Source organism: Notamacropus eugenii, chromosome 5, assembly GCF_028372415.1.
Source record: "Notamacropus eugenii isolate mMacEug1 chromosome 5, mMacEug1.pri_v2, whole genome shotgun sequence".
Taxonomy (NCBI): Eukaryota; Metazoa; Chordata; class Mammalia; order Diprotodontia; family Macropodidae; genus Notamacropus; species Notamacropus eugenii.
The window spans coordinates 96,251,428-96,275,740 of record NC_092876.1 but is presented as its reverse complement, the minus strand read 5'-3'; the positions used below and the strand labels follow the sequence as shown (position 1 = coordinate 96,275,740).

The following is a 24,313-nucleotide window of genomic DNA, read 5'->3' as shown; positions in this document are numbered from 1 at the left end:
TTGAACACAAGGAGGTTTTATTAATGCACACAGGGAGAGGGTTGAGGGGGCTGGTGGAACAGGACAAGTCCTCCCACCCCTTCCAGACCCTCAGAGCATATGGGCAAAAGTCTGTTGGTGGGTTTGTAAATGGGGGACTGGGAAGCAGCTGGCTCTCCTTGCCCCTTCCTCAAGTGGGCAGGGGCTGGCTAGCTCCCTTTCTTCTCAGGATCCTGTGCTCCTGTCCTGGCAAGAGGGGTGGGGTGTGTCCTGAGCATGGCAGCCAGGCTGGAGCAGGGATGGGCAGAGGTGGGATGGGTCTCCAGAAGTGCCCTAGACCTAGGGAGCTCAGAAAGACCGCTGAAGGTTGGCCCAAAGAAGCTCACTGAAAACTGATGGGGTGGGAGAGCTGGAAGAGGCCCTCCCCATAAACAGGCCTCCTGCCACAACAGGACTTCTTCAGCTCTGTGTGCCAGGGACAGAAGAACAGTGGAATGTAAGCTCCAGGAGAGCAGGGACTATGTCATTTTTCATCTCGGAATTCCTAGCATCTGAACAGGGCCCTGCACATAGTAGGAGGTTGGTAAATAAATGTTCACTGAATTGAATGTAAAGACTGCCCAGAGAAAGGGGGTTAGGGATGTGGCCCCTATCCCTCTCTCCCTTCCTCTGATGGGAAGGACATAGACACTGGTTGGGGGGCACGTGCTGGAGGGAGAAAGAGGAGCCAATCAGACCTAGGGGAAAGAAGGGAGTCAAGGCACATCTGGCTAAGGTGGGAGGGAGAAAAGGGGCTCAGAAAGATGGACAAAGAGATGATAAGGCCCAGGACAGGGCCAGCAGGGGTGAGGAGGGGGGGAATCTGTCCCCTCTCAAGGTGGGGGAGTCACAAGAGGAAACAGGAACGGCCTCGCTTGAGTGGTGTTGGATTGAGCACGGCCCGGACAGCCTCAGCGAACACTTCTTTGACGCCATCCTGCTGCAGCGCGGAGCACTCGAGGTAGCGAACAGCATGGATCTGCTTGCTCAGGGCTACACCCTGCTGGGGTGTGATGGGTGCCTGGCCCTGCTCCTTCAGCCGCCTTACGGCATCTGGCTGGGCCCGCAGGTCCTTCTTGGTGCCCACGAGCAGGATGGGCACATCAGGGCAGTGGTGACATACTTCTGGGTACCACTTGTGCCGCACATTCTCATAGGAAGGTGGGCTGGCAATGGAGAAGCAGATGACAAAGACGTTGGTCTGGGGATAGGACAGGGTACGTAGCCGGTCATATTCTTCCTGGCCTGCTGTGTCCCACAGGTTCAGATTGACTGTGCGCCCATCCACAGTGCTTTGGGCACTGTAGTTGTCAAACACTGTTGGGATGTACTCCTTAGGGAAGGCATTGGTGGTATAGCAGATGAGAAGGCACGTCTTGCCCACTGCCCCGTCGCCCACCACCACACACTTGATGCTCTGCATCGTGGCGGCTGCGGCGGGTGCAGCTATGGCCTTCCTTGCCTGTCCCAGCCAGAGCCCCCACAGTGGCAGCCAATGTTTCAACCTGTATAGGAGAGACACAGGGAAAGAAAGAGAAACTTGCCATCAGAATGGGAGGGTAGCCGGGAGGGGTTTGGATAGGATCCAGAGCTAGGAGAAACCCTAAAACTCACTTAGTCCAATCCCCTGAAGAGTAAACTGAGACAGAGGAAGGAACTTGCCCAAGGTCAGTATGATAAGTACCTGAATTAGAATTTAAAGCCAGGTCTTCTGAGTCCAAAACAAGTTTTCTTGAATTATTACATCATGCTGTCATCCTATATACCGCACTCCCCCCAACTGGATAACCCTAGAGTCTTAAGCACTGCTCCCTTCAACTCTATAGTAAGTGCGCATGGGATGTAGAAGGGAACAGAGGATTTAGGATTGAAAGGGGCCTTAGAGACCATCCAGTCTAATCCCCATCCTCCCTCAACATTTTTCAATGAGAAGATTAAAGTCTAAAGAAGAGGGAAGTGATTTTACCCAAGTACCAAGATCTGAGATTTCAGTCCAGACCACCTGGCTTTAAACACTGCTTTTGCCATACTATCATTGTAGACTCTCCTCTCCTGTCCCCTCCCTTCATTTTTGGGGGAAACAGAGGGAAGGAAGGAGAGAAAAATGATCATCAGGTGAGGAGGGCTGAAGCTGAAATCCTGAACCTCCCTCTGCACCCACGTCCTCCGGGATGAGCCTAACTCTTTTCCCAAACATCCAAGACAACCTATAGAAGTAGGCAAGGGCAAGGTCATGTGGAGAAGTATTTGGGATATCCAACCCTACATAATGTTTATGATGAAGATAGCTAATATTTAGATAACCCAGGCACTGTGCTCAGCAATCTTATAATTATTTCACTTGATCCTCTATAACATCCCTGGGAGGTAGGTCCTATTATTACCCCCATTTTTACAGAGGAGGAAATGAAGTCACATAACCAGTAAGTGTTCAAGGGCTGATCTGAATTCAATTCTTCCTGACTCTAGACCCAGCATTCTCTCTACTGTGCCATCTAGCTCCTCTTATACCCTAGGATTCTCAGGCTCCCAACATCCTCAAAGCTCCCATTTCCTATCATAATAATAATCAGGAGAGAAAGAGTAATGGTTAGAATCATAGCATCTCTGAGCTGAGAAGCACTTCAGAGAGTATCAACTCCAACGTACTCCTGATCAGAAACTACAACATTTCCAACAAGTGGTCATCTAGCCTCTCCTGAATAACGGAGGGAAACATGGAAGGTGAAAGATAATGAGTCTGGACCCTCCACATACACTCGGATGTCCTAGGGTCCAAAGACTCCAGATAGCCACCATTATGGAAATCATCAAAAGTAGACAAGAGATGGGATCACATTGGGATCACATGTCACAGATTTAAAGATGAAAGGGTACCTTAGAGGTGCTTTCTAATTTTACAAATAAGGAAACTGAGTTTACATGACTAGCCCAAAGTCACATAATAAGTGATGGATCCAGGGTTTGAACCCAGGTTCTCTGATTCTGAATCCAACATTTTTTTCCACTGTACTACATTGTCTCCAGTAAGACTTATACCCTGGTACTGCACTTAATGTCACAGAACCCCTAAAGATCTTGAACATTTTAGCTTACCTTGAGAGAAGGAGAGACACATACTTAGGTACTGGGATTGGAGGGTAGGATAAAATAGTATAGTGGAATGAGTACTGAATTTGGAGTTAAAGTACCTATTTTCAAATCTTACCTTTGTCACTACTGGTGCAACCTTGTAGAAGTCACTTCCTCAATTTGGGCCTCAGTTTCCTCCTTTGTAAACCGAAGGGACTGAATTTGATAGCCTGCAAGGTATCTTCTAGTTCTAAATCCTATGGAAACATGCGAATGAACACACACCCTGAATATTCCCAGCAAAGTAGAAATAGAGACAGAGATACATACACAATTAGAGACAGGAAGGCTTTGAAAGCATGGGAGAAGAGAACCCAAAAGAGCTGGTAAGACTGTTATTACTACATGTGGATAAACACATGTATGCACACAACTTTCTCTGTCTCTCTCTCTCTTCCTCTTGGGTACCCAGCTCCCTGGCTTCCCATTATAACAAACTAGAGAAAAGAGTAGTCAGTCATTCATTCAACAAACAACTATTATGTGAAGAACCCCTCACCATCACCACCTTTTCCCTGGGAACTATCATTAGAAACAAATTCAGAGGGAAGTAACTGAGGAGGTCACAGTTAGACAGGTAGGACCTCTGGTATTAGAACCCTTACCGCCAGGGCTTACATAGGATGCCAGGGATTAACAGGATTATGTTCAGACTCCAGTATATCCTGAAAAAATGACTGAGTCCTGGGTCCAGAATAATAGTATCCCCATTTGAAGAGAACCACAGATTCTCAAGAGAGGGAAAGTTCAGGGCAACCTGTTTAACCCATAAGTAAGCAGGAATCTCTATAACAGCTCCAGCAAGGAGGCACTAGCCTGTATTTGAACATCTCCAGTGATGGGAAATATGCCCCAAGGCAGTCCGTTCCATTCTATGACAGCTCTAATAGGAGGATTTTCCTTGCATCAAATCAAAATCTGCCTCTCTATACCTCCCCTCCTTTGCTCTCTGGGGTGAAGCAGAAATCAAATCCTTTTTCCACATACAAGTCTTCTAAAATATTCTGAAGACAACTATCATATCCTCACTTCCCTAGGTTTTCTCCAGGTTAAATATCCCCAGTTTCTTTAAATGATCTTTCTTTAACATATTCTCTAGTTCTTTTAGTAATCTGGCTACACTTTCTGGATACACTTTAGCCTACCCATGTTTCTTCTATAATGTGGTACCCAGAACAAAACAGAATTCTCTATATGCAACTTGACTAGGGCACATATAGTGGAATTATTATCACCTAAGATGTGGAAGCTACGCCTAACATTGGTAGCTCAGATCTACTAAGTCTGGCCCCTGCTGGGTATCTCAGTCCCCAGCTCAAAATGATTTCAGGTTTTCCCATAGTACGCACAGCTTTGTTATTGCCAGTCTGTGTCTCATTCTTCCCCTAACCTGGATGCAACTACTTTGGCTCCAACCTAGCCCTGGAATCTACATTGCACTCATCAAGAAATTCCCCCACATACACCCTTGCATTCCTGGAGACTACAGCTCAGTTATTTATACTTCCTCAACCCTGGGGACCACCCTCCACCAGTCATTTCCTGGAACCGCCACAGGCTGACTCCTTACTTCCTCTCCCCCCAAGCACTAATCTAATAACATAGGCAGGGCTCAGAACAGATTCAGCACCTAAAACTCAGTATCCTAGTCCATAACCTAGAGCTAAGAAGTCCCACCATATTTCAACATATCCCATTTGGTTGTATCCCCTAGGGGCATAATTTAAAGCTGGAAATTTAAATCCTGAAAAGTCCTATCCAGCCCTTTAAAGGCCAATTCAAGTGGTAGCTATCTTCTCCAGGAAGCCTTTGTTTCCCCACATCAGCACAGACTTTCTCAATTTTACATAACACTCAGTACCTCCCTAACATACTGGTAGCCTTATCCTCCTACTGACTCACTGCAGGAGGGCAAGAATCAAGTCTCATCCAGTGTACACTCAGGGCTGTACGTATAGCAAGACACTTAATAAACCTGAAAAGAATGAAGGTCCCCATCCCCTGGGCTTCCCAAAAGTGATGTTATGCCTGGATAACCACCAAAGAGTCTTCATAGGAAACCCGAGAAAGATGTGCTCATGTAAGCAAGAATATGGATAGATTTCTTGCCATATATTTAAATTCTGAATGCGCCTGACATTGAAAAATGCCCCCTAGAGAGTCCTATTCCCCCATGATGACAATCATCATCATACTTAAAGTGTACTGGATGTGTGGTCAGAAGACCCGTGTTCAGATCTTGACTCTGGTACTTACTATTACCTAATTGAGCTTGGTCAGATCACTCCATCTCATTGGGCCTGGGTTTCCTCCTCTGGAAAATGAGTCAGACTAAATACTTCTAAAGTTCCTTTTAATGCTAAATTCTGTGACACGGAGGGATTCCTGAAATCCTAGAGCCTTGTGGTTGTGGCTAAGTAGCCAACTCTGATAATAACACCTTACATATGACAGGTACCTATAACTTTACAGAGTGCTTTGAAATCCTTATTACACATTGTGGAGCTTTATAGTTACCTAGAGGCAGCATGGTGACGTAGTGGAGTTCTGGGCCTGCAGTTAGACCTGCATTCAAATCAAATCTCAGACACTTACTACTTGTGTGAGTGGGAAACATCTCGGTTTCTTTAACTAAAATGGGGATAACATAAGCACCTAGTTCCCAGGGCTATTGTGAGGATCAAATGTATTAAAATAGGTAAAGTGCTTAGCACAGTGCCTGGAAAATAGAGCTTAATAAATGCTTGTTTTCTTTCTACATGGTAAACACCCAATCATTTCCTTCAAACATCCCTTTAAAATTTCTCCATCATCTCCTTATCTCTATTTCTATGGCTGTTACTTAAAGGCTTTAACCACTGTGTCTTGGACAGCAGCTTCCTTGGTAATGTCCCAACTCCAGGGAAGGCAGCAAAGTATCATGGAATGAATGGTGGTGTTAGAGTCACAGGAGCTGAGCTCAAGTCTTGCCTCTGTGTGATCTTGGACGAATCACTTATATCTTTGTGGGCCTCAGTTTCCTCATCTACAAAATAAGGGAGCTGAACTAGATGACTTCTAGGGTCTCTTCCAGCTCTAAATCTATAATCCTGGAACCCTGTTCAAGGCGACACAATCTCTTTCCCCCTCATTCTTTTCTACAATCACCACAGCCCAGATCTGACCATGTCCTGCTCAAGAATTTGTCACAGCCCTCAAGAAGGTCCAGATACCTCTTAACCTGACCTTCAAGGCTCTGCCCTGTCTGGCCCCAAATGATCCCCATCCTTCAAGTCCTGGCTCCTGGAGGAAGTTTTCTCAGACTAATCCAAGCCAACCTTTTGGATCACCAGGGTCACAAAGCTCCAGGGCCTCTTGCTAAAATTCCTCTCCTTTGTTTGCAAAGTCCTTCACAGTCTGACTGGAGCTCACTTTGCAGATCTGTTGTACAGGACTTTCTTCCACGAATGCCATGGCCCATCCAAACGGTCCGTGCTTTCTGTGCCTCATACGCCACAGTCCAACGCCTGGCTCTCAGTCTTTGCAGAAACTTGTCCCCCGTGCCTGGAATGCACTGCTTCCTTACCTCTGCCTGAAAGAATCCCTAGATCCCTTTGAAGCTCAGCCTTTTAAATGTCACCTGCTGCAGAAAGCCTTTCCTGTTGCCCCGGGCTGCTGGGGCTGCCCCACCTCCCAGAAGTTACTTTGTCTATATAGTATACTTTGTTTTCTATGTGCATGCTGTTCTCTCCAATAAAAAGTAACCTTCTTAAGGGCAGAAGCTGTTTCATTTTCCCTTACTGACTTCCTTTTCCTTTCCAAGAAAGCCAAGGCCCTTCTTTTCAATACTAACATTTTGCCAGGGTCACTATATGGCAGTGAGACATCGCTGCCTCTACAGGGCAAAAAATGAGTATTGTAAAGAGCACAGTGGCCAGAGGGACAGGGAAGCAGGGTGAGAGCAGGCTGAAACACAGCAACCAACAAGGGAGTCCAAGAAAACACAGAAGGAAAAGATCACCAAGGAATGGGATCCTAGGAAAAGAGGGACTGCTAGCATGGCAAGGGATGATAGGTTGAACAGCCAGAGTGCTGCCTTTATTGGAACCATTTTGGGGTCAGGAAAAAATCAGGGAAGGCCCCTGGCAGGTCAGGTGGGTCCCCTTTAGTGAACTTTTGGGAGGACACAGATAAGAGTGGCACAGAATAGGCAAAAATAGACTGGTTATAATTTGTATTATTTGAGGGGACTCCTGAGTCATTGGAGTACATTTCCTGTGTGTGGCATAATACCTGGCACATGGAACTTAATAAATGCTTGTTGAACTAAGGAATAAATGAATATATTGAAGTGAATGTTTTTAGGCTATGGTGAATGGATCCCTAGATTCCTAATCAGGATTTGAACCTATTAATAACCTGGTGTGAACCTGACCTCTGCAATGGTGTACTCTTGGGGAAGTCATCTAACTTCTTCCATGCTTTTTAGTTTTCTCATCTGTAAAGTGGAGAACCTCACTTCCACAGTGACCATCTTGCAGAGGAGAGCATATTGCAAACTGGAGAACACTAGAGCCATTAGTTATTGCTATATTCGCCTGTTTTCTGATTTCAGGTGTGTCTGATCTGATTGGGGCACCTGGAAACTCCCAGAGGGCAGGGCCTGGTTATCTCCCTCTTGGTTCCCCCATGGCAAGGTTAGATAGGTACAGTCTTGGGCATACAAAAGATATCAGTACAAATATGGGGAACCCTGGGTTCTGTTGCACCCCAAGGGGAAAACCCAGATATCTGCTCTACCTGGTCCAAGCTGAGGACTTTTTTTCTCTAGGTCTCTTGGACCTGGTGGAAACTCCTATGGAGGAGCTGTGAGGACTAAGGAAAAAACCCAACCAAAGTATGCGTGTGGGGAGGATGGGGGGAAACCAGTATCAGGGACTCAGAGTTAGGTCCTAAACATCTTAGTCCATTCCATTCCCTTTTGTAGCTAATTTCCCCTCTGAGACCAACAATAGAAGGGAAAAGACAGTGTGTATCTTCATCCTCATCCTCATACCCCCCTCCATGATCACAATTAAAAAGCACTTTGAGGTTTGCATAGAGAGTTGCAAATATCTTATCTGGTCCTCACAACAACCCTTGGAGGTAGGTGCCATTAGGTGCCGTTATACCCATTTTACAGATGAAGAAACTGAGGCAGGCAGAGGTTAGTGACTCATTCAGGCTCACAAAGATAATAAGTACCTGTGGCTGGATTTGAACTAAGGTCTACGACTCTGGGTAGCTAGGTGATGAAGTGAATAGAGTGCCAGGCCTGAAGTCAGGAAGACTCATTTTCTTCAGTTTGAATCTGGCCTCAAAAACTTACTAGCTAAATGACCCTGGGTAAGGCATTTAATCCTGTTTGCCTCAGTTCCATATCTGTAAAATAAGTTGGAGAAGGAAATGGCAAACCACTCCAACATCTCTGTCCAGAAAACCACAAATAGGATCACAAAGAGTCGGACATGACTGAACAACAACTCCCTGACTCCAGGTTCAGCTCTCTACTGAACCACCTCGCTGCCATTATAAGGTGATCTCTAAGCGCTATCAGATTCCAACACTGGCTTAGAAATAAAAAAGGACTTGAAATCCTGTCTCACATGTTTACTGACTGTATCACATGGAACAAGTCATTTAACCTATGTCTCAGTTTCCCCATCCATAAAATAGGGATAATAATAGCACCTGCCTCACAGGGTCATTGGGAGAATCAAATAAGATAATATAAAAGTGCTTTGCAAAACTAAATATAAATATCAGGTATTATTAGGAAGCCACTAGCCTGTATTCCATGAAACCATTTGCCTGACAATTTGCATGAGTCCCGTGTGTTTTAAGGCTGAAGTCTACATCCCTGTCACTCCCCTCCACTGCTTCTAGTTCTGCTTTCTAGGGGCTGCACACTCCCCCTTTTCCCCAATGAGCTGGAAAGCTTTTTGAATGTGGCACCTTGACTTTTCTCTCTTTCCTTCACAGTATCATCAGGCAACCAGCCTAGGCATAGTGATCACTTGCTACAGCTTTGTTATTATTTGGAGCTCTCATATATACTTGTTGGGATCATAGGATTTGGGACTTAAGGATCATCTAGTTCTGATGTTCTGAAAAAAATGGGAATTTTAAAATATTGTACCAGGCAAAGGATCAGGCAAATTTTTTTCATCAGTTGATTCTCCTGGTCCTTCTAATATCCTGTCATTAGATTTTAGGGAGTCCATGAACTTGGCTGGTAAAAAAATACATCTTTATCTTCAATAGCTTCTAACTGAAATTTAGCATTTTGTTCAATTATTTAAAACCAACTTGATTCTGAGAAGGATAACTAGACTACCAAGGGTTTTCTACCCCCCAAAAGGTTAGTAGCTCATGATGATGATGATGGTGACGATAATGATGCTGATATCTAGCACTTACATAGGACTTTAAGGTTTGCAAAGCATTTTACATATATTATTTAGTTCTCACAAAACCCCTGGGAGGTGGGTGCTCTTATTATCCCCATTTTACAGATTAGGAAACTGAAGTAATCAGAGGTTAACTGACTTACCCATGGTCACACAGCTACAGTCTGAAGTCCTGACTTCAGGTTCAGCATTCTACCCACTATGCCACTTAGCTAGATCTAGTCTAACTTCTTCATTCTATGGATATAGAAACAGAAGCAAAGAAAAGTCAAGTATCCAAAATCACAATGGAAGAAAGCACACCAGGATTCAAACCCAGATCTTTTGAATCTAAACCCACTTTCATTATAATACCACACTGGGTGTCATATATTAGCTATCTGTGTATATGTCCTCTTCTTTTACTAGACTGTAATCAATGAACAAGCTTTAATTAAGCACCTACTATCTGCCAAGCACTGTGCTAGACACTGGTGATACAAAACAAAATGAAATAGCTCCTGTGCACAAGGAGCTTACATATAAAACTAGGGCTAAAGATTTGGATGGGGCCCCAAGACCTCACTGGTATACCAAATTTCTGGATGACAAGACTCCTTCTACCAATGCAGAATGGTACCTTATCTGCAATTTGTAATCTTATAGAGTTGACTAAAGCACTAAGAGGTTAAATGATACAAAATTAATATAAGGTAAAAAAAAATTGGGGGGGGAGGATATAGTGGGGGAATGGGGCACAGGGAAGAAAACAAACATTTATAAGAGGTGCTTAATAAATGCTTGTTCCCTCCTTAAGTGCCTACTATATGCCAGGCCCTGTGCTAATTATTATCTGATTTGATCCTCAAAACTCTGGGGGAAAGATGCTATTATTAATCCTATTTTATAGATGAGAAAACTGAGGCAGATAGAATTTAAGTGACTTTGCCAGGGTCACACAGTTAGTATCTGAGATTAGATTGGAACTCATCAGGCCCAGCCTTCTAGCCATTGTGCCACCTAGATGTTCATAAGCAGCAATCAGGAAAGGCTTCATGTAGATATTACTTGTCAGTATTTTCAAGGGAATGATGGATTATAAGATGATGAGATAAGGTGAGAGTTCATTCCAAGCACAGAGCACAGCAAGAGCAAAAGCTGGACAGATAGAAGATGGAGTGGGGTGTGTGAAGAACAGAAAGAAGGCAAGCCTGGCTGGAAGGCAGGGGAGTCATATGTCTTACTTAAACTTGGCCTGTCCGCCCTGGTTTAGTATAAAGCTTGGTATAACATGGGAAGCACTTGCTGAACTAAACTATGAAGGCCTCCCAAGATGTACCAGATTCCCTCTGTTGAATCTTTGCAATCCTGAGGAGTGTCCCAGGCACAGCTCCCACTGCCACCAAAGCTCCTTTTGTGGCTGGTGCTGGGAGAGTGACAGACTGAGAGAGCCAGCCCAGGGCAAATTTAGGATCAGAGTCCAAGGACTCAACTTTCTCTTTCTGCCTTTGGGTGAAGGTCCAGGTCCAGGTTTATGGGGAAGGTTTTCAAAGCACTCTGAGTGGCTGCTGTCCCAGGGATCTGCCATAGTCCAATTATCTCAAAATATAACAGCATGTTGAAAGCCATCCCACTGAACGTGGGAGTCAGGAGGCCTGCGCTGAGGTGTCAGCTCTGACATTTACTGGCTGTGCCCTGGACAAGTCACTTCACCTCTGACTCATCTGTAAAATGCTGACAACACTACCCAGATCACAGCTTCATTATCCTATGATTTGTAATCTCTAAAGTGTGATAGGAATATGAGTTGTTCTTATAGTCTGTGGCCAATAGTTAGCTCCATCCCCTCCCACCTTTCAGTCTTTCGCAGACATTTATGTTCCCACACCTGGAGATGAACAAACATAATCCCTGTATATTACAAGGGAAGGAACTTTCCTCAGAGATCAACAACCTCTAGCCTAAGGTCACATAGCAAGTCTATAGTATAGCCAGAATTTGAAACTCAATATTCTGTCACTCAACCCTTCATGATGCTGCCTCTTCTCCACTTCAATCACCTAAGCACCTCACCTCCTGCAAATCTAGCTCAGATGCCATAGGAAGAGCAGACCCAGCCTCCTCCCCCAAATCCGTCTAGTCTCTGAGCCTCAGTTTCTGCCTTTGTCTATTTCCTAGATACTTTATATCCTATGATTTCTCTATGCTGTTATTTTGCCAGGGGAGCTGACTTTAGGATCCAGGAGGTTTAATGACCAAGACAAAATATAGGAAGTAGGAACTAGTCATCATAAGAGTGTAAAATGCTTGATACACATCATGTCATTCAACTGGCTCTTTGCACCACCTGGTGCAAATATTATCATCTGCATTTTATAAATTGCTAAAAATGAAGATATGAAAGATGAAGTGAATTATCCAGGATCAAACACTCCAAGTTCTGTGATTCAGTAACTGACTGATTCCCTGGGCATTATTTTGAAAGACCTCTGGATTGGTTTTAAAACAATTTTTAAAAAAAGATATTTTGGACAGGCTAGACTGTCAACTCATTTTGTTTTTTATTTCGCCATCTTGTTTAGATCAAAACTAATCCCCCAGCCTTTAAGGTTCAAGCAACTTGATCCTAAACTGATGGGAAAGCATGCCATCCTCGTCTCATTAAAGAATGTTGTGGAATGTAGGTTCAGGATGAGGCATATTTTATCATAGTCAATATGTTTTACTTTTATCCATGAGATATTGGAGGAATTTACTTGAAAGTTAGATAGCAATTTAAAAAAAAGAGGATCAATAAAAAAATTCTTGAAAACCCCCAACCTATTTTTCTAGCCAGGTAGACCTTATTCCTGTGGGTATCTTTGCAGACATCAGAAACTTTCCCCCTTTCAAGTTCCCTTAGGCTTCAAGTCCCAGCTCTTCCTACTCTATAGAGCCTTTCTGCCCACCATGGCTCAAAGAATTTAGATTGAAAAGGACCTTAGAGGTCCAATTCATTCGTTTCCCATGGGAGGAAACTGGATATGCCTTGCAAAGAGACAGTAAATGGGAGGGGCTTTCAGTTCTGAATCTATCAAATTTTCTCCAGCATCTTAAGAGTCCATTACAGTGTTTGGTGCAAATATGAATGGCCCAGTACCTCCTTCTTCAAATCCAGTCTCTAGCCCCTTACCACTCTAGTCCCTAACAACACACAACATGAAAGTCTTAAGAGTCTGTGACAGAAACTAGCCCTTGGCTCTCCCCTATCCTGTGACTGTTCCCTATGTATGAGCCTTAAATCCCCAGCCAGGCCGGAATTCCCTTGAGACAGGGGTCTCTTCCTCCTCCCAGCACAGGAAATCTCAGTAAATACAGATGGTTTGTTAGTGAATGGGTTGCTGATGCCCACCCCCTTCTCTTCATGGGCATCAGCATTTCCGGTGTCTACATCCTTAAGGAAAGGAAAATTTGCCCACAAGACTGAGCCATCTCCTTGACCTAGACTGAAAGGTCAGAACAGAACTCCTATTGGCATCAGTAATCAGTGGGTGTGGCTGAGGCCTGGGGATAGACAGAGGGATAAAGACAGGCTTCCTAGGATCTGCAACTGCTTAAGGGATCTCCAAGCCATCTAGTCATGCCCATATCTGACCAAGAATCTTTTCTGCAGATGGTTGTCACCCAGCTTTCACTTCAAGTGAAAGGACTTCAAGTGAAGGGGAATATATTATATCCTAAAGCCATCCTGGTCACTTTTCCATATCTTCTGTTGTCAGAAAATTAACACCATAGAGACCATCTAGCCCCAGTCCCTAATTTTTTAAAGGAGAAAACAAGGTGAAGGGACTTGTCCAAGGTCACATATTAAATGAGAAGGTCTAACATCTCTTTATTCCTAGATCACCACTCTCCACTACACCCACACTTTTCCCTTCCCTTTCCTGCCTCTGACTCCCAAGCACTAATTTTAAGGCAGCAGAGCCTGGTGCACAGGTTATGGGGGTTGGGGGAGGGGACCACTGTACTTACTGCCTCATGCCAGCCTACAGCTTTTAGCCAGGGTCAGACTCTATGGAATCTGTTCCAAGCCCTGCTACTCATCTCTGACTTTTGAGACCCCTCTAATGTCCTTCCACATAATGCCAATGCCTTTACCTTGAAGCCTTCCCTGATCTCCCCTGCTCCCTTTCTATCAAGCAGAAGTCAATCTTTCCCTCCTCAGATTTCTGGCAGTATTTTCTTGGTGCTCCCCCTTGTTCCTATTATACTTTTCCTCTTATCATTCTTATTTGTGAATGTCTACTCCAAGGTCCCCAAGGACCTTGAGGACTTCATCCTTTTATCCCAAGGAAGGAGTGCATAGTTGGTGCAAAGTGTTTACTGAATTTCTGAATTAAGGGGACAGAAGGAACCAGAGAAAGGGCTGATGATGGGGCCTGACCGTTAGAACAGGGGAAGTGTCCCAACAGGGAGTGGCTGACTGGGCTGTGGGGAGGGGAAGGAAGAAACCCAAAGGGAGAGAAGAGGAAGAATTGGGGAAGAAGGGGGATAGGCTGAGGAAATCACAAGGTGTGAAAGCACTATCATGATTTTCCCAGCTCATTCTCCTAATGTCTCCCAATCAATGAGACCAACCATCATCCTCTCCTGAATCCAACTCCAGCTCCTCATTCTTAAAGTGCACATATCAAAGCACATATCAAGCTCAGTTCCCCCATTTTACAGAGGAGGAAATTGAGACCAGAGAGGGGAAAGGAATTGCCCATGATCATGTAACCTGGGACCTGAGCACAGGGCATCTGATTTCCAAACTAATGCTTTCCCCACTATACCACACTGATTATTGTCCACTCTGGTTATTGTGTGGAAAGGACTTTAGAGATCAAATTTGAACCCTACTTCTTACACTGGAGAAAACAGAGGCCTAGGAGTCCATCTCTGACTTATATCTTTCCCTTCCATACAAATAATGATGCCTACTGTGTGCAAAGAGCCCTACTAACACTGGACCTGTGACTTCCTTAGTATATGGATCTCCTCGATGAAGGTCCCTCTACTTAACGCAGGTCAGCACCTTCTCTGCATTAATGGACTCTTTCCCTGCACGACACAGGCACTTCCACATAAAGTCCTAAGAGAACTCCATAGAATGTTGAGAGGTAAATGGATTTGCCCAGGGTGACACAGTTTTTGTCAGAGATGGGACCTGAACCTGTCTTCTTGGCTTCTAAACAGTTCCTATCCACTAAACCATGAAGGCTCTCATGAAGGATAAAACAAAGACAAATAAAGCCTAGTCGTTCCCAGATCTTGTGTGTTCTCTCTCTTCCAACGTCTATGCATCCAGCCCCTTCTCGCTAAATCTGTAGCCCCAATCAGAGCCCAGGCCACAGCTCTTCTCACACTGTTTCACAGTGGCATCCTCCTTACTTTAGTTACTCTAGTGCAGTCTCTCTCTCTAGCCCTACTATACACAGTGCCAAAGCTGGGCTGCCCTGCAGCCTAGCTCTGACATTGACCATGCTTTATTCAAGAACCTCCCAGAGATCCTCATGGCTGAGGAGAAATAAAATTTTGGACATAGAATTAGCTTCTAGACACAGAACATAAGAGCTGAAAGGGATCTCTGAAGAGAAAAATGAAACCAGGTCACAAAATCAGCGAATTAGAATTGGAATCTAAGCCTCTGATTCTAAAGCAGATACTTCTTTCATTATGTTAAGATAATGAGTTTGGGATAGGGGCATGAAGCTCACCATGAATACTGTAGGAAAGGATGTGTACTGTGTATGTAGTGAGCTTCTTTGGAGGGGGGTGGTAGGGAGACAGGACCCTGGGCTAAGTGCAGAGGGGACTGTAGGGAAAAGTGGGAACTGGCTACAGCTAGCTAACATGAGATCCGCCTTAGGAATGCACATCCCTGTATCCTTTCCCTCTTTCTGCATGACACAGGCATGTCCATTTACCAGATCAGAAAGCTCTTCCTGTACTGCCTTTGCCATCCATCCCATTCTCCTGTCACTGTGGATGTGGAGGGGAGGGAACTGGGTGCCTGGATCCCAGATTCCAGTAGGGGTGTAGTCTTAGTGCTAACTCATCACTGAAGGATCTTGTTCCCCCCCATGACTCCCAATCCCTGATGGAACAGCCAAACTTAGACTGTGGCTAAGGAGGAAATGGAATTGTTGTAGCTCAACTTGGCTGGCAGCCCTCTCCTCCCTGGACCACTGGGGTCCTGGGGGACGATGGAAGGGAGGAGGATAATGCACCGTAGGGTTTGAGCCTGCAATAAGGACTGGGGGAATGGACCTTAGGGTCTGGGAGATGGGTCACCAAAGGTTGGGGTGAGGCTCTGTCACAGCTGTGTGGAAGAAGGGGCTGGGTGGGGCAATGGAGAAGAAGACTCCTTAGGGAATCCCAGGGGTGGGGCTTAGGCTGGAGAGATTCATTGAATGTCAGAGCCAGAATGGGCCTTAGAGCATAATAAAAGCTGGAAGGAACCTCAGAGATCTTCTGATCCAACCCCCTCATTTTACAGAAGAGGAAACCAAGGTCCATGGAAGGCAAGGGACTTGCCCAACATTAACCATTGAGGGAGGTAGTCTTGAGCTCAGGCCCAGCACTCTTTCCACTGTGCTTGACTCTCCACTCCTAATGAGAATTTCATATCCAACTGTCAAACAGCACAGAATGGCCGGAAGACCAGTGTCCTCCCTCCCTGCCACCTCCCAGGGCCACCCACACCCTCCTCAACAGGAAGGACGAACCCCCACCCCCCTCCCATTTCCAAACCAACTCAACCCTGGCCCCAGGCCCCACCTCCAAGGAGGCTGGAGGGGGGTTTCCACAGGGGAAAGTATGTGTCAGGGAGGAAACTCCACTTCTCTTCTTATTCCCCTCCTCCTACCAGCCCCAGGCTCATTCCACACACACACACACACACACACACACGCACGCACACACACACATACATACACATGCACTACACACATGTACATGTGCACGCATGCGCGCACACACATGTCCCACACCAGTCCCAGGGGCTGTGAGCTCCTGTGGGTCACTCCTCATTTCTCTGTAATATTAGCTGGCATTTCAACAGCGCTGTTCGAAGCTCTTTACAAATATTATTTCATTTGATCCTCACTACAGACATATAAGGAAGGTAGTTGGTACTATTGTATTATTATCTCCACTCTACAGCTTAGAAAACTGAGGCTCAAAGAGTGGAAATGGCTTTGTACAATGCCACACAGTAAATGCCAGAGAGAACACTCAATGGCCCAGAGAGGAGCCTCTCATCCATAAGAGGGCAGACTGGCCAGAGAGGCTCCTTTCATGTGGATCAGGTCAAGAACCTTGTGGGGGAAAGGGTTGGGCAGCCTGTTCTTCTAAGGCTCTCACAGCCCTCCCCCATGGGCTATGTTATGTAGCAGAAAAACACCTACACTTAAGAATCAGGAGACATTGGGTTTGCATTAGCCAGGTGGCCCTGAGACAGTCACCAAACCCTCTGAACCTGTTTCCTCACCCGTAGATGAGGATATTTGCATGGACCATCAAATGAGATACTGCTATGTAAAGGGCTTTGCAAACCTTCAAATGCTACACGGATATTAAACTAGCAATATTATTAACAGCTCATTTACTTCTCCAGGTTGTTGTGGGTAAAGTAGTTTAAATGCTTTAAACTGCTATTAATAAATGAGCTATTATTCTTAAGTAGCCCCTAAATGGCTCAGAGACCAACCTGCTGTGCCTGCACTGCTCACCCCTTAGTGGATAATGCCAACCACTTCCCACCAGGGATCAAAGGGTTAAATGGAAGGCAGAAATGGGAATTCTCTGTGTTGAGGGGAAGACACAGCCTTCACTGAGACCTATTAGCTAGAGGACAGTTGGATTAGAAACATTTCTAACGGGGAGGGGGGGGAGCGGGGTTGGAGAGGGTGGAGTAGTAGAGCCCAGCATCAGTAGAGAGAATAGGAAGAGGGTAGGGTTCATCTGGGCAGACTTCCTGAAGTAACGGAGTCTCTAACAATCACTCAGAGTTAACAGTACTGAGAAGGTTCGTAGAGATCATCTAGTTTCCACGATTCTATTTCAACTCCCCAATTATCAGAGGAGGACAACCAAAGAGGGGAGGGACTAACCTAAAGTCATACAGTAGCCTAGTGACAAGAGGCAGAGGGGGAAGCCCAGTCCTCCTGATCCCCAGACCAAGGCTTTTTCCACAACGGAGAGGGAGTCTTGTGAACTACAGTTGCACTATTTCCTGGAGCTCAGAGTTCAACCATTGCCTTAGTTTATCAATAAATATTGATCCCTTTGGGGAATTAGCAGGAAAGTAAAGGCAGATAACTGGTGCAGTAGGGTCTTCAGAAAACATGTGGCCCAGGACAAATCACTTCACACTTTCAGGGCTTCAGGGTCCTCCTCTGGATAATAAGGGATTCAATTAGATAGCCCCTTCTAGGTCAAACAATCTGATTTTATAAAGCTATAACTGAATCTCTAAACTCTACTCCTACCAAACAAGCAATGGGCTAATTACACATAACTCCCTCTCCCCTCATCCTATCCTTCCCATGAATGGAGGACCAACCAGTCTCAGTTCCATACTCCTAAAGGCAGCCTCTCTTTCCCTTATCCCCCACAGCTACTCACTGGGACTATGAATTTCTCCTAGGAACAGCCACAACTTCCCCCAAAGCCTAAGGGCACCTAACTGTTGCAGTGGATATAGGGGTGGGGCTGGAGTCAGGAAGATTCATTTTCCTGAGTTCAAATCTGGTCTCAGACAACTACTCTGGGCAAGTCACTTAACCCTGTTTGCCTTTCCTTATCTATAAAATGACCTGGAGAAGGAAATGGCAAATCACTCCAGTATTTTTGCACAAAAGAACCCCAAATGAAGTCAGGAAGAGTCAGACATGACTGAAAAATGACTGAAAAACAACACCTGGAGTCGGGAAGACCTGACTTCCAATCCAGCTGTAAAAGCTTACTAGCTGTGTGACACTGTTTCAGTCACTTAACTTCTCTCTGCTTCATTTCCCTCAACTGTAAAGTGGTGATAATAATAGCACTTACTTCATAGGGTTGCTGAAGATCAATTATTTTTAAACAGCACAAGGCCTGGCATATAGTAGGTGCTTAATAAATGCTTGCTTCCTTCCTTAGTGTGGGACTAGAAAGAATCACAGAAGCTAACTCACTTTTCTAAGGCTCATTCCAGCTATTGAGTCTGTGAAACAGCCCAACTGGAGGGCAGCTTTTGGTATAAGAGTCTGCTTGGATCTGTGGCTTCAGGGATGACGACAGTACCTCTGAATGTACAGCAGAAAGGGCATTTACTTTGGAATCAGAGGGCTTGGGTTCAAATCTTGTTATCCAGTCCCTACTCTTCTTTTCCTCCTTCATTTTTCTCCTCTGCCAAGGAGAAGTTGTCTTCTAAGGTCCCTTCCTCAGCCTGATCCTATGATCTACCAATCAATTTCTAAGCACCTCCCTTTCTCTGCTATTACCACCATCTTTAGATGCCCTTTCCTATCACTTATTTCCCTCTTTCCCATTTCCTCCCTACTCCTACATAATCCAGACTGCAAAAGTTAGTTTTTTAGGATATATTTACAAGGGACAAGAAACTCTACAAATTTAGGTCTAACAAACCTGAAGAAGACAATTAGCCTTACAGATAAAGGAATCTTGACAGTTTCAGACAAAGTGGCCTAATCCTTAATTTTAAATCCTCGAAGTTCTTTAGGCCTAATGTAGTCTCTGATTTTTCATTCTAGAATGGGAGCACCTTCCACAGTATCTGAGTCCCTTCATGGCCCTAAATGAGAACGGCATCATTATTACTCTTAGGGATCCTAGGACATTAAGAGCTGAAAAGACCTTGGAGATCATCCGGTCTAGCATTTCTTAACTTTTTGTGTGAGTCATTTCTTAACTTTTTGTGTAGGTCATAGACCCTTTTGACAGTCTATTGAAGCCTACCGACACCTTCCCAGAAGTACATTTCTAAATGCAAAAGTAAAGTACATTGGCTTACAAAGGAAACTAAATATATTGAAATAATCATCAAAATATTTTTTTAAACCAAATTCACGGATCCCAGGTTCAGAATCCCTGAGTTCAATTCAACCCCTCATTTTACAGAGGCAGTAAATGAGATGCCTAGATTACATAGGCAGTAGACAGCAAAGCTAGGATTCACACCCAGGACTTCTGACCCCAAATCCAGTCATCTTTACAATTCCTAGTCCTGCTTAGTAGCAGTGGGTCCAGGGAGCCAAGATGTTCAACAGAAGAGAGAAGTTTATAGGAGAGCCCCTCAGCATATAACCCAGGCACTCGGGGGGTAGGCTATGTGAGTTCATCTGGGGTGAGAAGCAGGGAGAGGCTGGCTGAATTGGAACGAGATCAGCCTACAGTTTAGATCCCCAGGCACAACTTTTCAAAAGTAGAGGGAGCTCTCAGAGAGGGCACTTCCTTTCCTGGAGGAAAGGTTATGCCTTTAGAAAGAGGAAGGACCCTTGATAGTTGGGGTGGGGGATGGAGGACAGTCCTTAAGAGAGGCAGAAGCATAGGCAAGCTGACCTTTTCAAACTTCAGCTAGGAGGTCACGAGTTCCTGTCCTTCATCCTGGGCAAGGGTTGGACTTAAGCTCTTAGACTGCATATAGAGGCAGAGCCCCAAATGCCCTCCCCATAAGGAATGGCAGAAGTAGCTGCCCAGAGGAGAAGGTAGTTTTGATGGGCAAGGCAGACAGGTGTAGTGGAAATTTGAAGGAGCAGAGTGGAATACAGTTAGGTCCTGATTAATGTGAATAACAAATCCTGTGATATTATGAAATTATTTGAATTCACACAACACATTTCCTTTGGGCTGGAATCAATGACCACATTTCATACGCATTTCACTACATTTCAAATACAGTAAGTCTGAATTCATACAACCACTTCACAGGATTCCTTGTTTCTACTAACTAGGACCTAGCTGCAGGGGAGTCAGAATCCCAGCTCTTCTGCTACCTTCCCGTGTTTCCCTAGGCAAATGACTTCACCTCTCTTTGGTTTCAGTTTTCTCCTCAGTAAAATGAAGGGGTTTGGACTCATGATCTCAAAGGATCCTTGGAGATCTAAATCCTAAGATAATAAGTGGCTAAAGGCTACTTTTTCTCTCCATTCACTACCCTGACCCCAGGCAATCTCAAATGCAAGTAAGACTGTGTTCAGACAGGTTGTAATCTTCTCCCAGAGCCTCGATCCCCTTATTATCACAAAACCTTTCCTCAGAGAAACTCAGAAGTCTTAAAACGAAAGCCAGTGATTATGAACAGTGGAAAGAACACTGGATTTGAGACCAGAGACCTAGGAAAGCCTACCCATCTCTGGCACTGGGATGACTGTTTAATCACACACAAGCAACTCTCTGTGACTCAGTTTCCTTCTCGGTAAAATGGAGCTAACAATATTTGCAAACACTATCTACCTTACAGAGTCATCAAAGAAAAGCACTTTGTACATCTTACCTCCACTTAGAAATGAAAGCTGTTGTTATCATTCCTCCTCCTCCCCTCATCTCCAAGCAGAAAGATCCAGCTAGTTTCTATTCCCCTAAGTGTCTATGGAAGGACACATACTGTCATATCCCCTGCAGTTTCTCATGCCTGCCCTCATATACTCATAGGAATCCCTTTATTCATGGCTGAAACTCATGACTCGGGTCAACTCCTCCCCACTCAATTCTGTTTAGGGGTAGAAGAAAAACTGATACAGGGGTAGAGCCTCCCAGATGTGGCAGTGCATCTATCTTGGTACATTTCCAGCTCTTAGTGTTTTTCACATAGTGAATGCTTAATAAATGCTTTCTCATTCATTCATTCATTCATTCACTTACTCATTCACTCACTCACTCACTCATTCATTCCAAGTGAAAATCCCAGTACATAGCCCTGGTAATGTGGAGGTTGGTGTATGAGTGTATATGGCCTATATATATATGTGTATATATATATATATATATGTCTTTTCCAACTTCCCACTCCCCATTTAGCCCAATGTGCTTACCAGTGAGCATGCATTTCATATCTGCAGCCTGGGAGAGGGGGGAGACCTTTCCCCTGTCATATAGTTCTGCACTCACTAAGTTTGGATTTTCCCAAAAATTCTGTCCTCAATAGTCTCTTTCCACTTTTCTTGGATTATACTCAATTCCTGACACTACTGGGTGCCAGTTCAAATCTAGCCTCAGACCCTTACAAGCTGAGTGACCCTGCACAAGTCACTTAACCTTGCTTGCTTCAGTTTCCTCATCTGTAAAATGGGCTGGAGAAGGAAATGGCAATCCATTCCAATATCTCTTCCAAGAAAAGCCCAAATGGAGTCATGAGGAGTTGGAAACAACTGAAAATGACTGAACAACAATTGATAAGTCAAATCCCAGAAGAGGGTGATCAGTATGATTGGAGTACCAAGGGGTACCTGGCACCTAGGAGTACAGTATTGGCTGAAGGAAATAGGGATGTTTAACTTGAAGACCCAGGGTAAGGTGAGGAGAGGGGAGAAGGCATCTGAAGGGTAGCCAACAAGTCTGAGATTTGTTCTGCTTGTGTCTAGAGGGCAGAATAGGATGAACGAAGGTGAATGGCAGCAGAGAGCCAAATCTTGGCTAGCTGTAAGTATTATACCTAAGGATTAGATCTGTCCAAAAGTGAAATTGGCTGATTTGGAAAGTGCCGAGTACCATATTTCCACTGCTTGTGGGGACATCCTACATGTTTCCCCCAGCATCTTAAGTTCAAACTGAACTCCTTATTTCCCCACCCCTTCCCCCACTTCTGCAAGCATGTTCTTTCTCCAAACTTCCCTATTTTTGTCATCCTCCCAGTCAGCCAGGCTCAGAAACTTCAGAATATCACTGACTCCTCCTTCTTCCTTGACCCTCACATCCAATCAGTCAAGTCTGCCTCAGCGAGGTCTCTCCCATCTGCACCTTCCTCTCTGTCCCCACAGACCTCAGTGAGCCCAAGCCTCATTTCCTCCCTTGAAGGGGATTACAGCCATCTCTTCAATGGCTTCCCCATCACTAGTCCCTTCCCTTCAGTCCCTCCTCCACTTAGGGCCACAGTCACTGTCCCACAGACCATTTCCAACCAGATCTCTCTCCTGCTCAGAAACCTGCTTTGGTTCCCCATGACTCACACGAGAAAGCTAGATTCCTGAGGTTGGCATTTGGGCCGTTTCAAGGCCCGACCCTCAACCATCTATCTCCCCTGGTTCCTTTAAAAGACCTCTTTCTTCCAGTCAAATTGAACAATTCCCTGTTGCCTAAAGACACAGCTCATGATCAAATAAGATGTTATGTAAATATTAGCTAGTATGTTCTCTCCACCGAGGATAACCCTGCCCCAAGGTCGTTTACCCAATTTCTACCCATCCTTCAAGGTTCAACACAAGTGCCACCTCCTTCATCAAGTCTTCCTGGGTTTCTCTAGCAGAATATGTATGACCTCTTCCTTCTCTGAACTACCACTCCTTGAACTTCTACCACTGCCCCTGCACACTTAGCCTTGATATATGTATCTGTGTCTTATCCCTAGTCCAGAGACCCTCTCTAATTTCACAGAGATTTCCCCAGAACAAAAACCACTCAGACCCAAAACCCTTACCCTAGCTTCAGATTCTTTTAAAACTTTGTCAATCCTTCTGACCTCACACCCTTCCTCAGTCCAGAAACTGCCCTCAACCCAGAAATTCCCCAACCAATCTACCCACTCTTATGGCTCTTCCCAACCCCAGAGACCCAACCTCCAGAGAAGAGACCCTCCCTCAACGTAGAAATCCCCCCTAAATTCTGAGACCTGGGGAAGCCCTCAATCCAAAGACTTTCTCCAAACTAGAATCCACACCCAGCAGCAAGGCTTACCTCAAACTCCCCCTTCCAATTCATGAGATTCTTCCTTCAATTAGATATCTCTAGTCAAGAGATCTTTTTTCCCATCCATAATATGATCTCACCCCAACGTAGAGAAGGCTTAAATCTGAGACCCCCCCGCCCCTTATCTTAAATACCCTACAACTCAAAGACATCCTCCGAATCACAAAGACCCTCCTCAAACTCTGCCTAGCGAAGAAAGCCCTCAACCTCTGGGAGCTCCGCCCTTCCCTAGGCATCTCTCCTGGTAAAAGCTCCCAGGGGCTCCCGAGTTCCCCAACACAGTCTGCCTCGTAGTCTCACCTGGGCCAGGCCAGACCGGGCAGACAGCGCAGAACAGGGGCAGCGCGAGCACGGCCCCGGCCCCTGACCCTGCCCCGGACTCTGACTCGGCCCCTGCCCCGGTCCCTGCCCCTGCCCCTGCTCTGGCCGCTGTCCTTGTCCCTGCCCCTGCTCTGGCCGCTGTCCTTGTCCCTGCCCCTGCCCCTGCCCCTGCCCCAGCCCCAGCCGCCGCCCAACTTCCAGTCCTCTGAGTCCCAAGGAAAGTTTGTGGGCTGGGACCGCGCGGCCCCTGCCTATCCCTGCCCGGCCCGGACAGGGAGGGGGTGACTCTGGGGGCACAGGCTCACCTGGTCCTCTCCCTCCCTCCCTCCCTGCCCGCGCTGGGGGCGCTGGGGGCGGCGGCGGCAGCAGCGGCTCCGAGACTCGAGAAGGAAGTGAGAGAGCGAGGCCGGAGGAAGTGGGGGGGGCGGGGGCCGGGGCCGGGGCCCGGGCCGGGGGCGGGGGCGGGGGAGGGGCGCGACGAGGAAGTGCCCGGGCCCCGCCCCCAC

General features: G+C 45.7%; 1 protein-coding gene across 2 annotated transcripts; it reads right to left on the bottom strand.

The window, feature by feature from the left end:
- Nucleotides 1-24,240, bottom strand: RHOG (ras homolog family member G). 2 transcript variants are annotated; one of them, XM_072610272.1, is made up of 3 exons: nucleotides 24,113-24,240; nucleotides 3,227-3,347; nucleotides 1-1,523 (listed from the first exon to the last, which is right to left on the bottom strand). In XM_072610272.1, exon 3 carries the CDS (start codon nucleotides 1,439-1,441, stop codon nucleotides 866-868), a length of 576 nt encoding a protein of 191 aa, XP_072466373.1. In that variant the 5' UTR covers nucleotides 1,442-1,523; nucleotides 3,227-3,347; nucleotides 24,113-24,240; the 3' UTR covers nucleotides 1-865. The 2 variants fall into 2 exon arrangements, with proteins under 2 accessions (XP_072466373.1, XP_072466374.1); XM_072610273.1 differs by lacking the exon at nucleotides 24,113-24,240 and adding an exon at nucleotides 9,722-9,815.
- Between the last annotated feature and the right edge of the window lie 73 nt (nucleotides 24,241-24,313).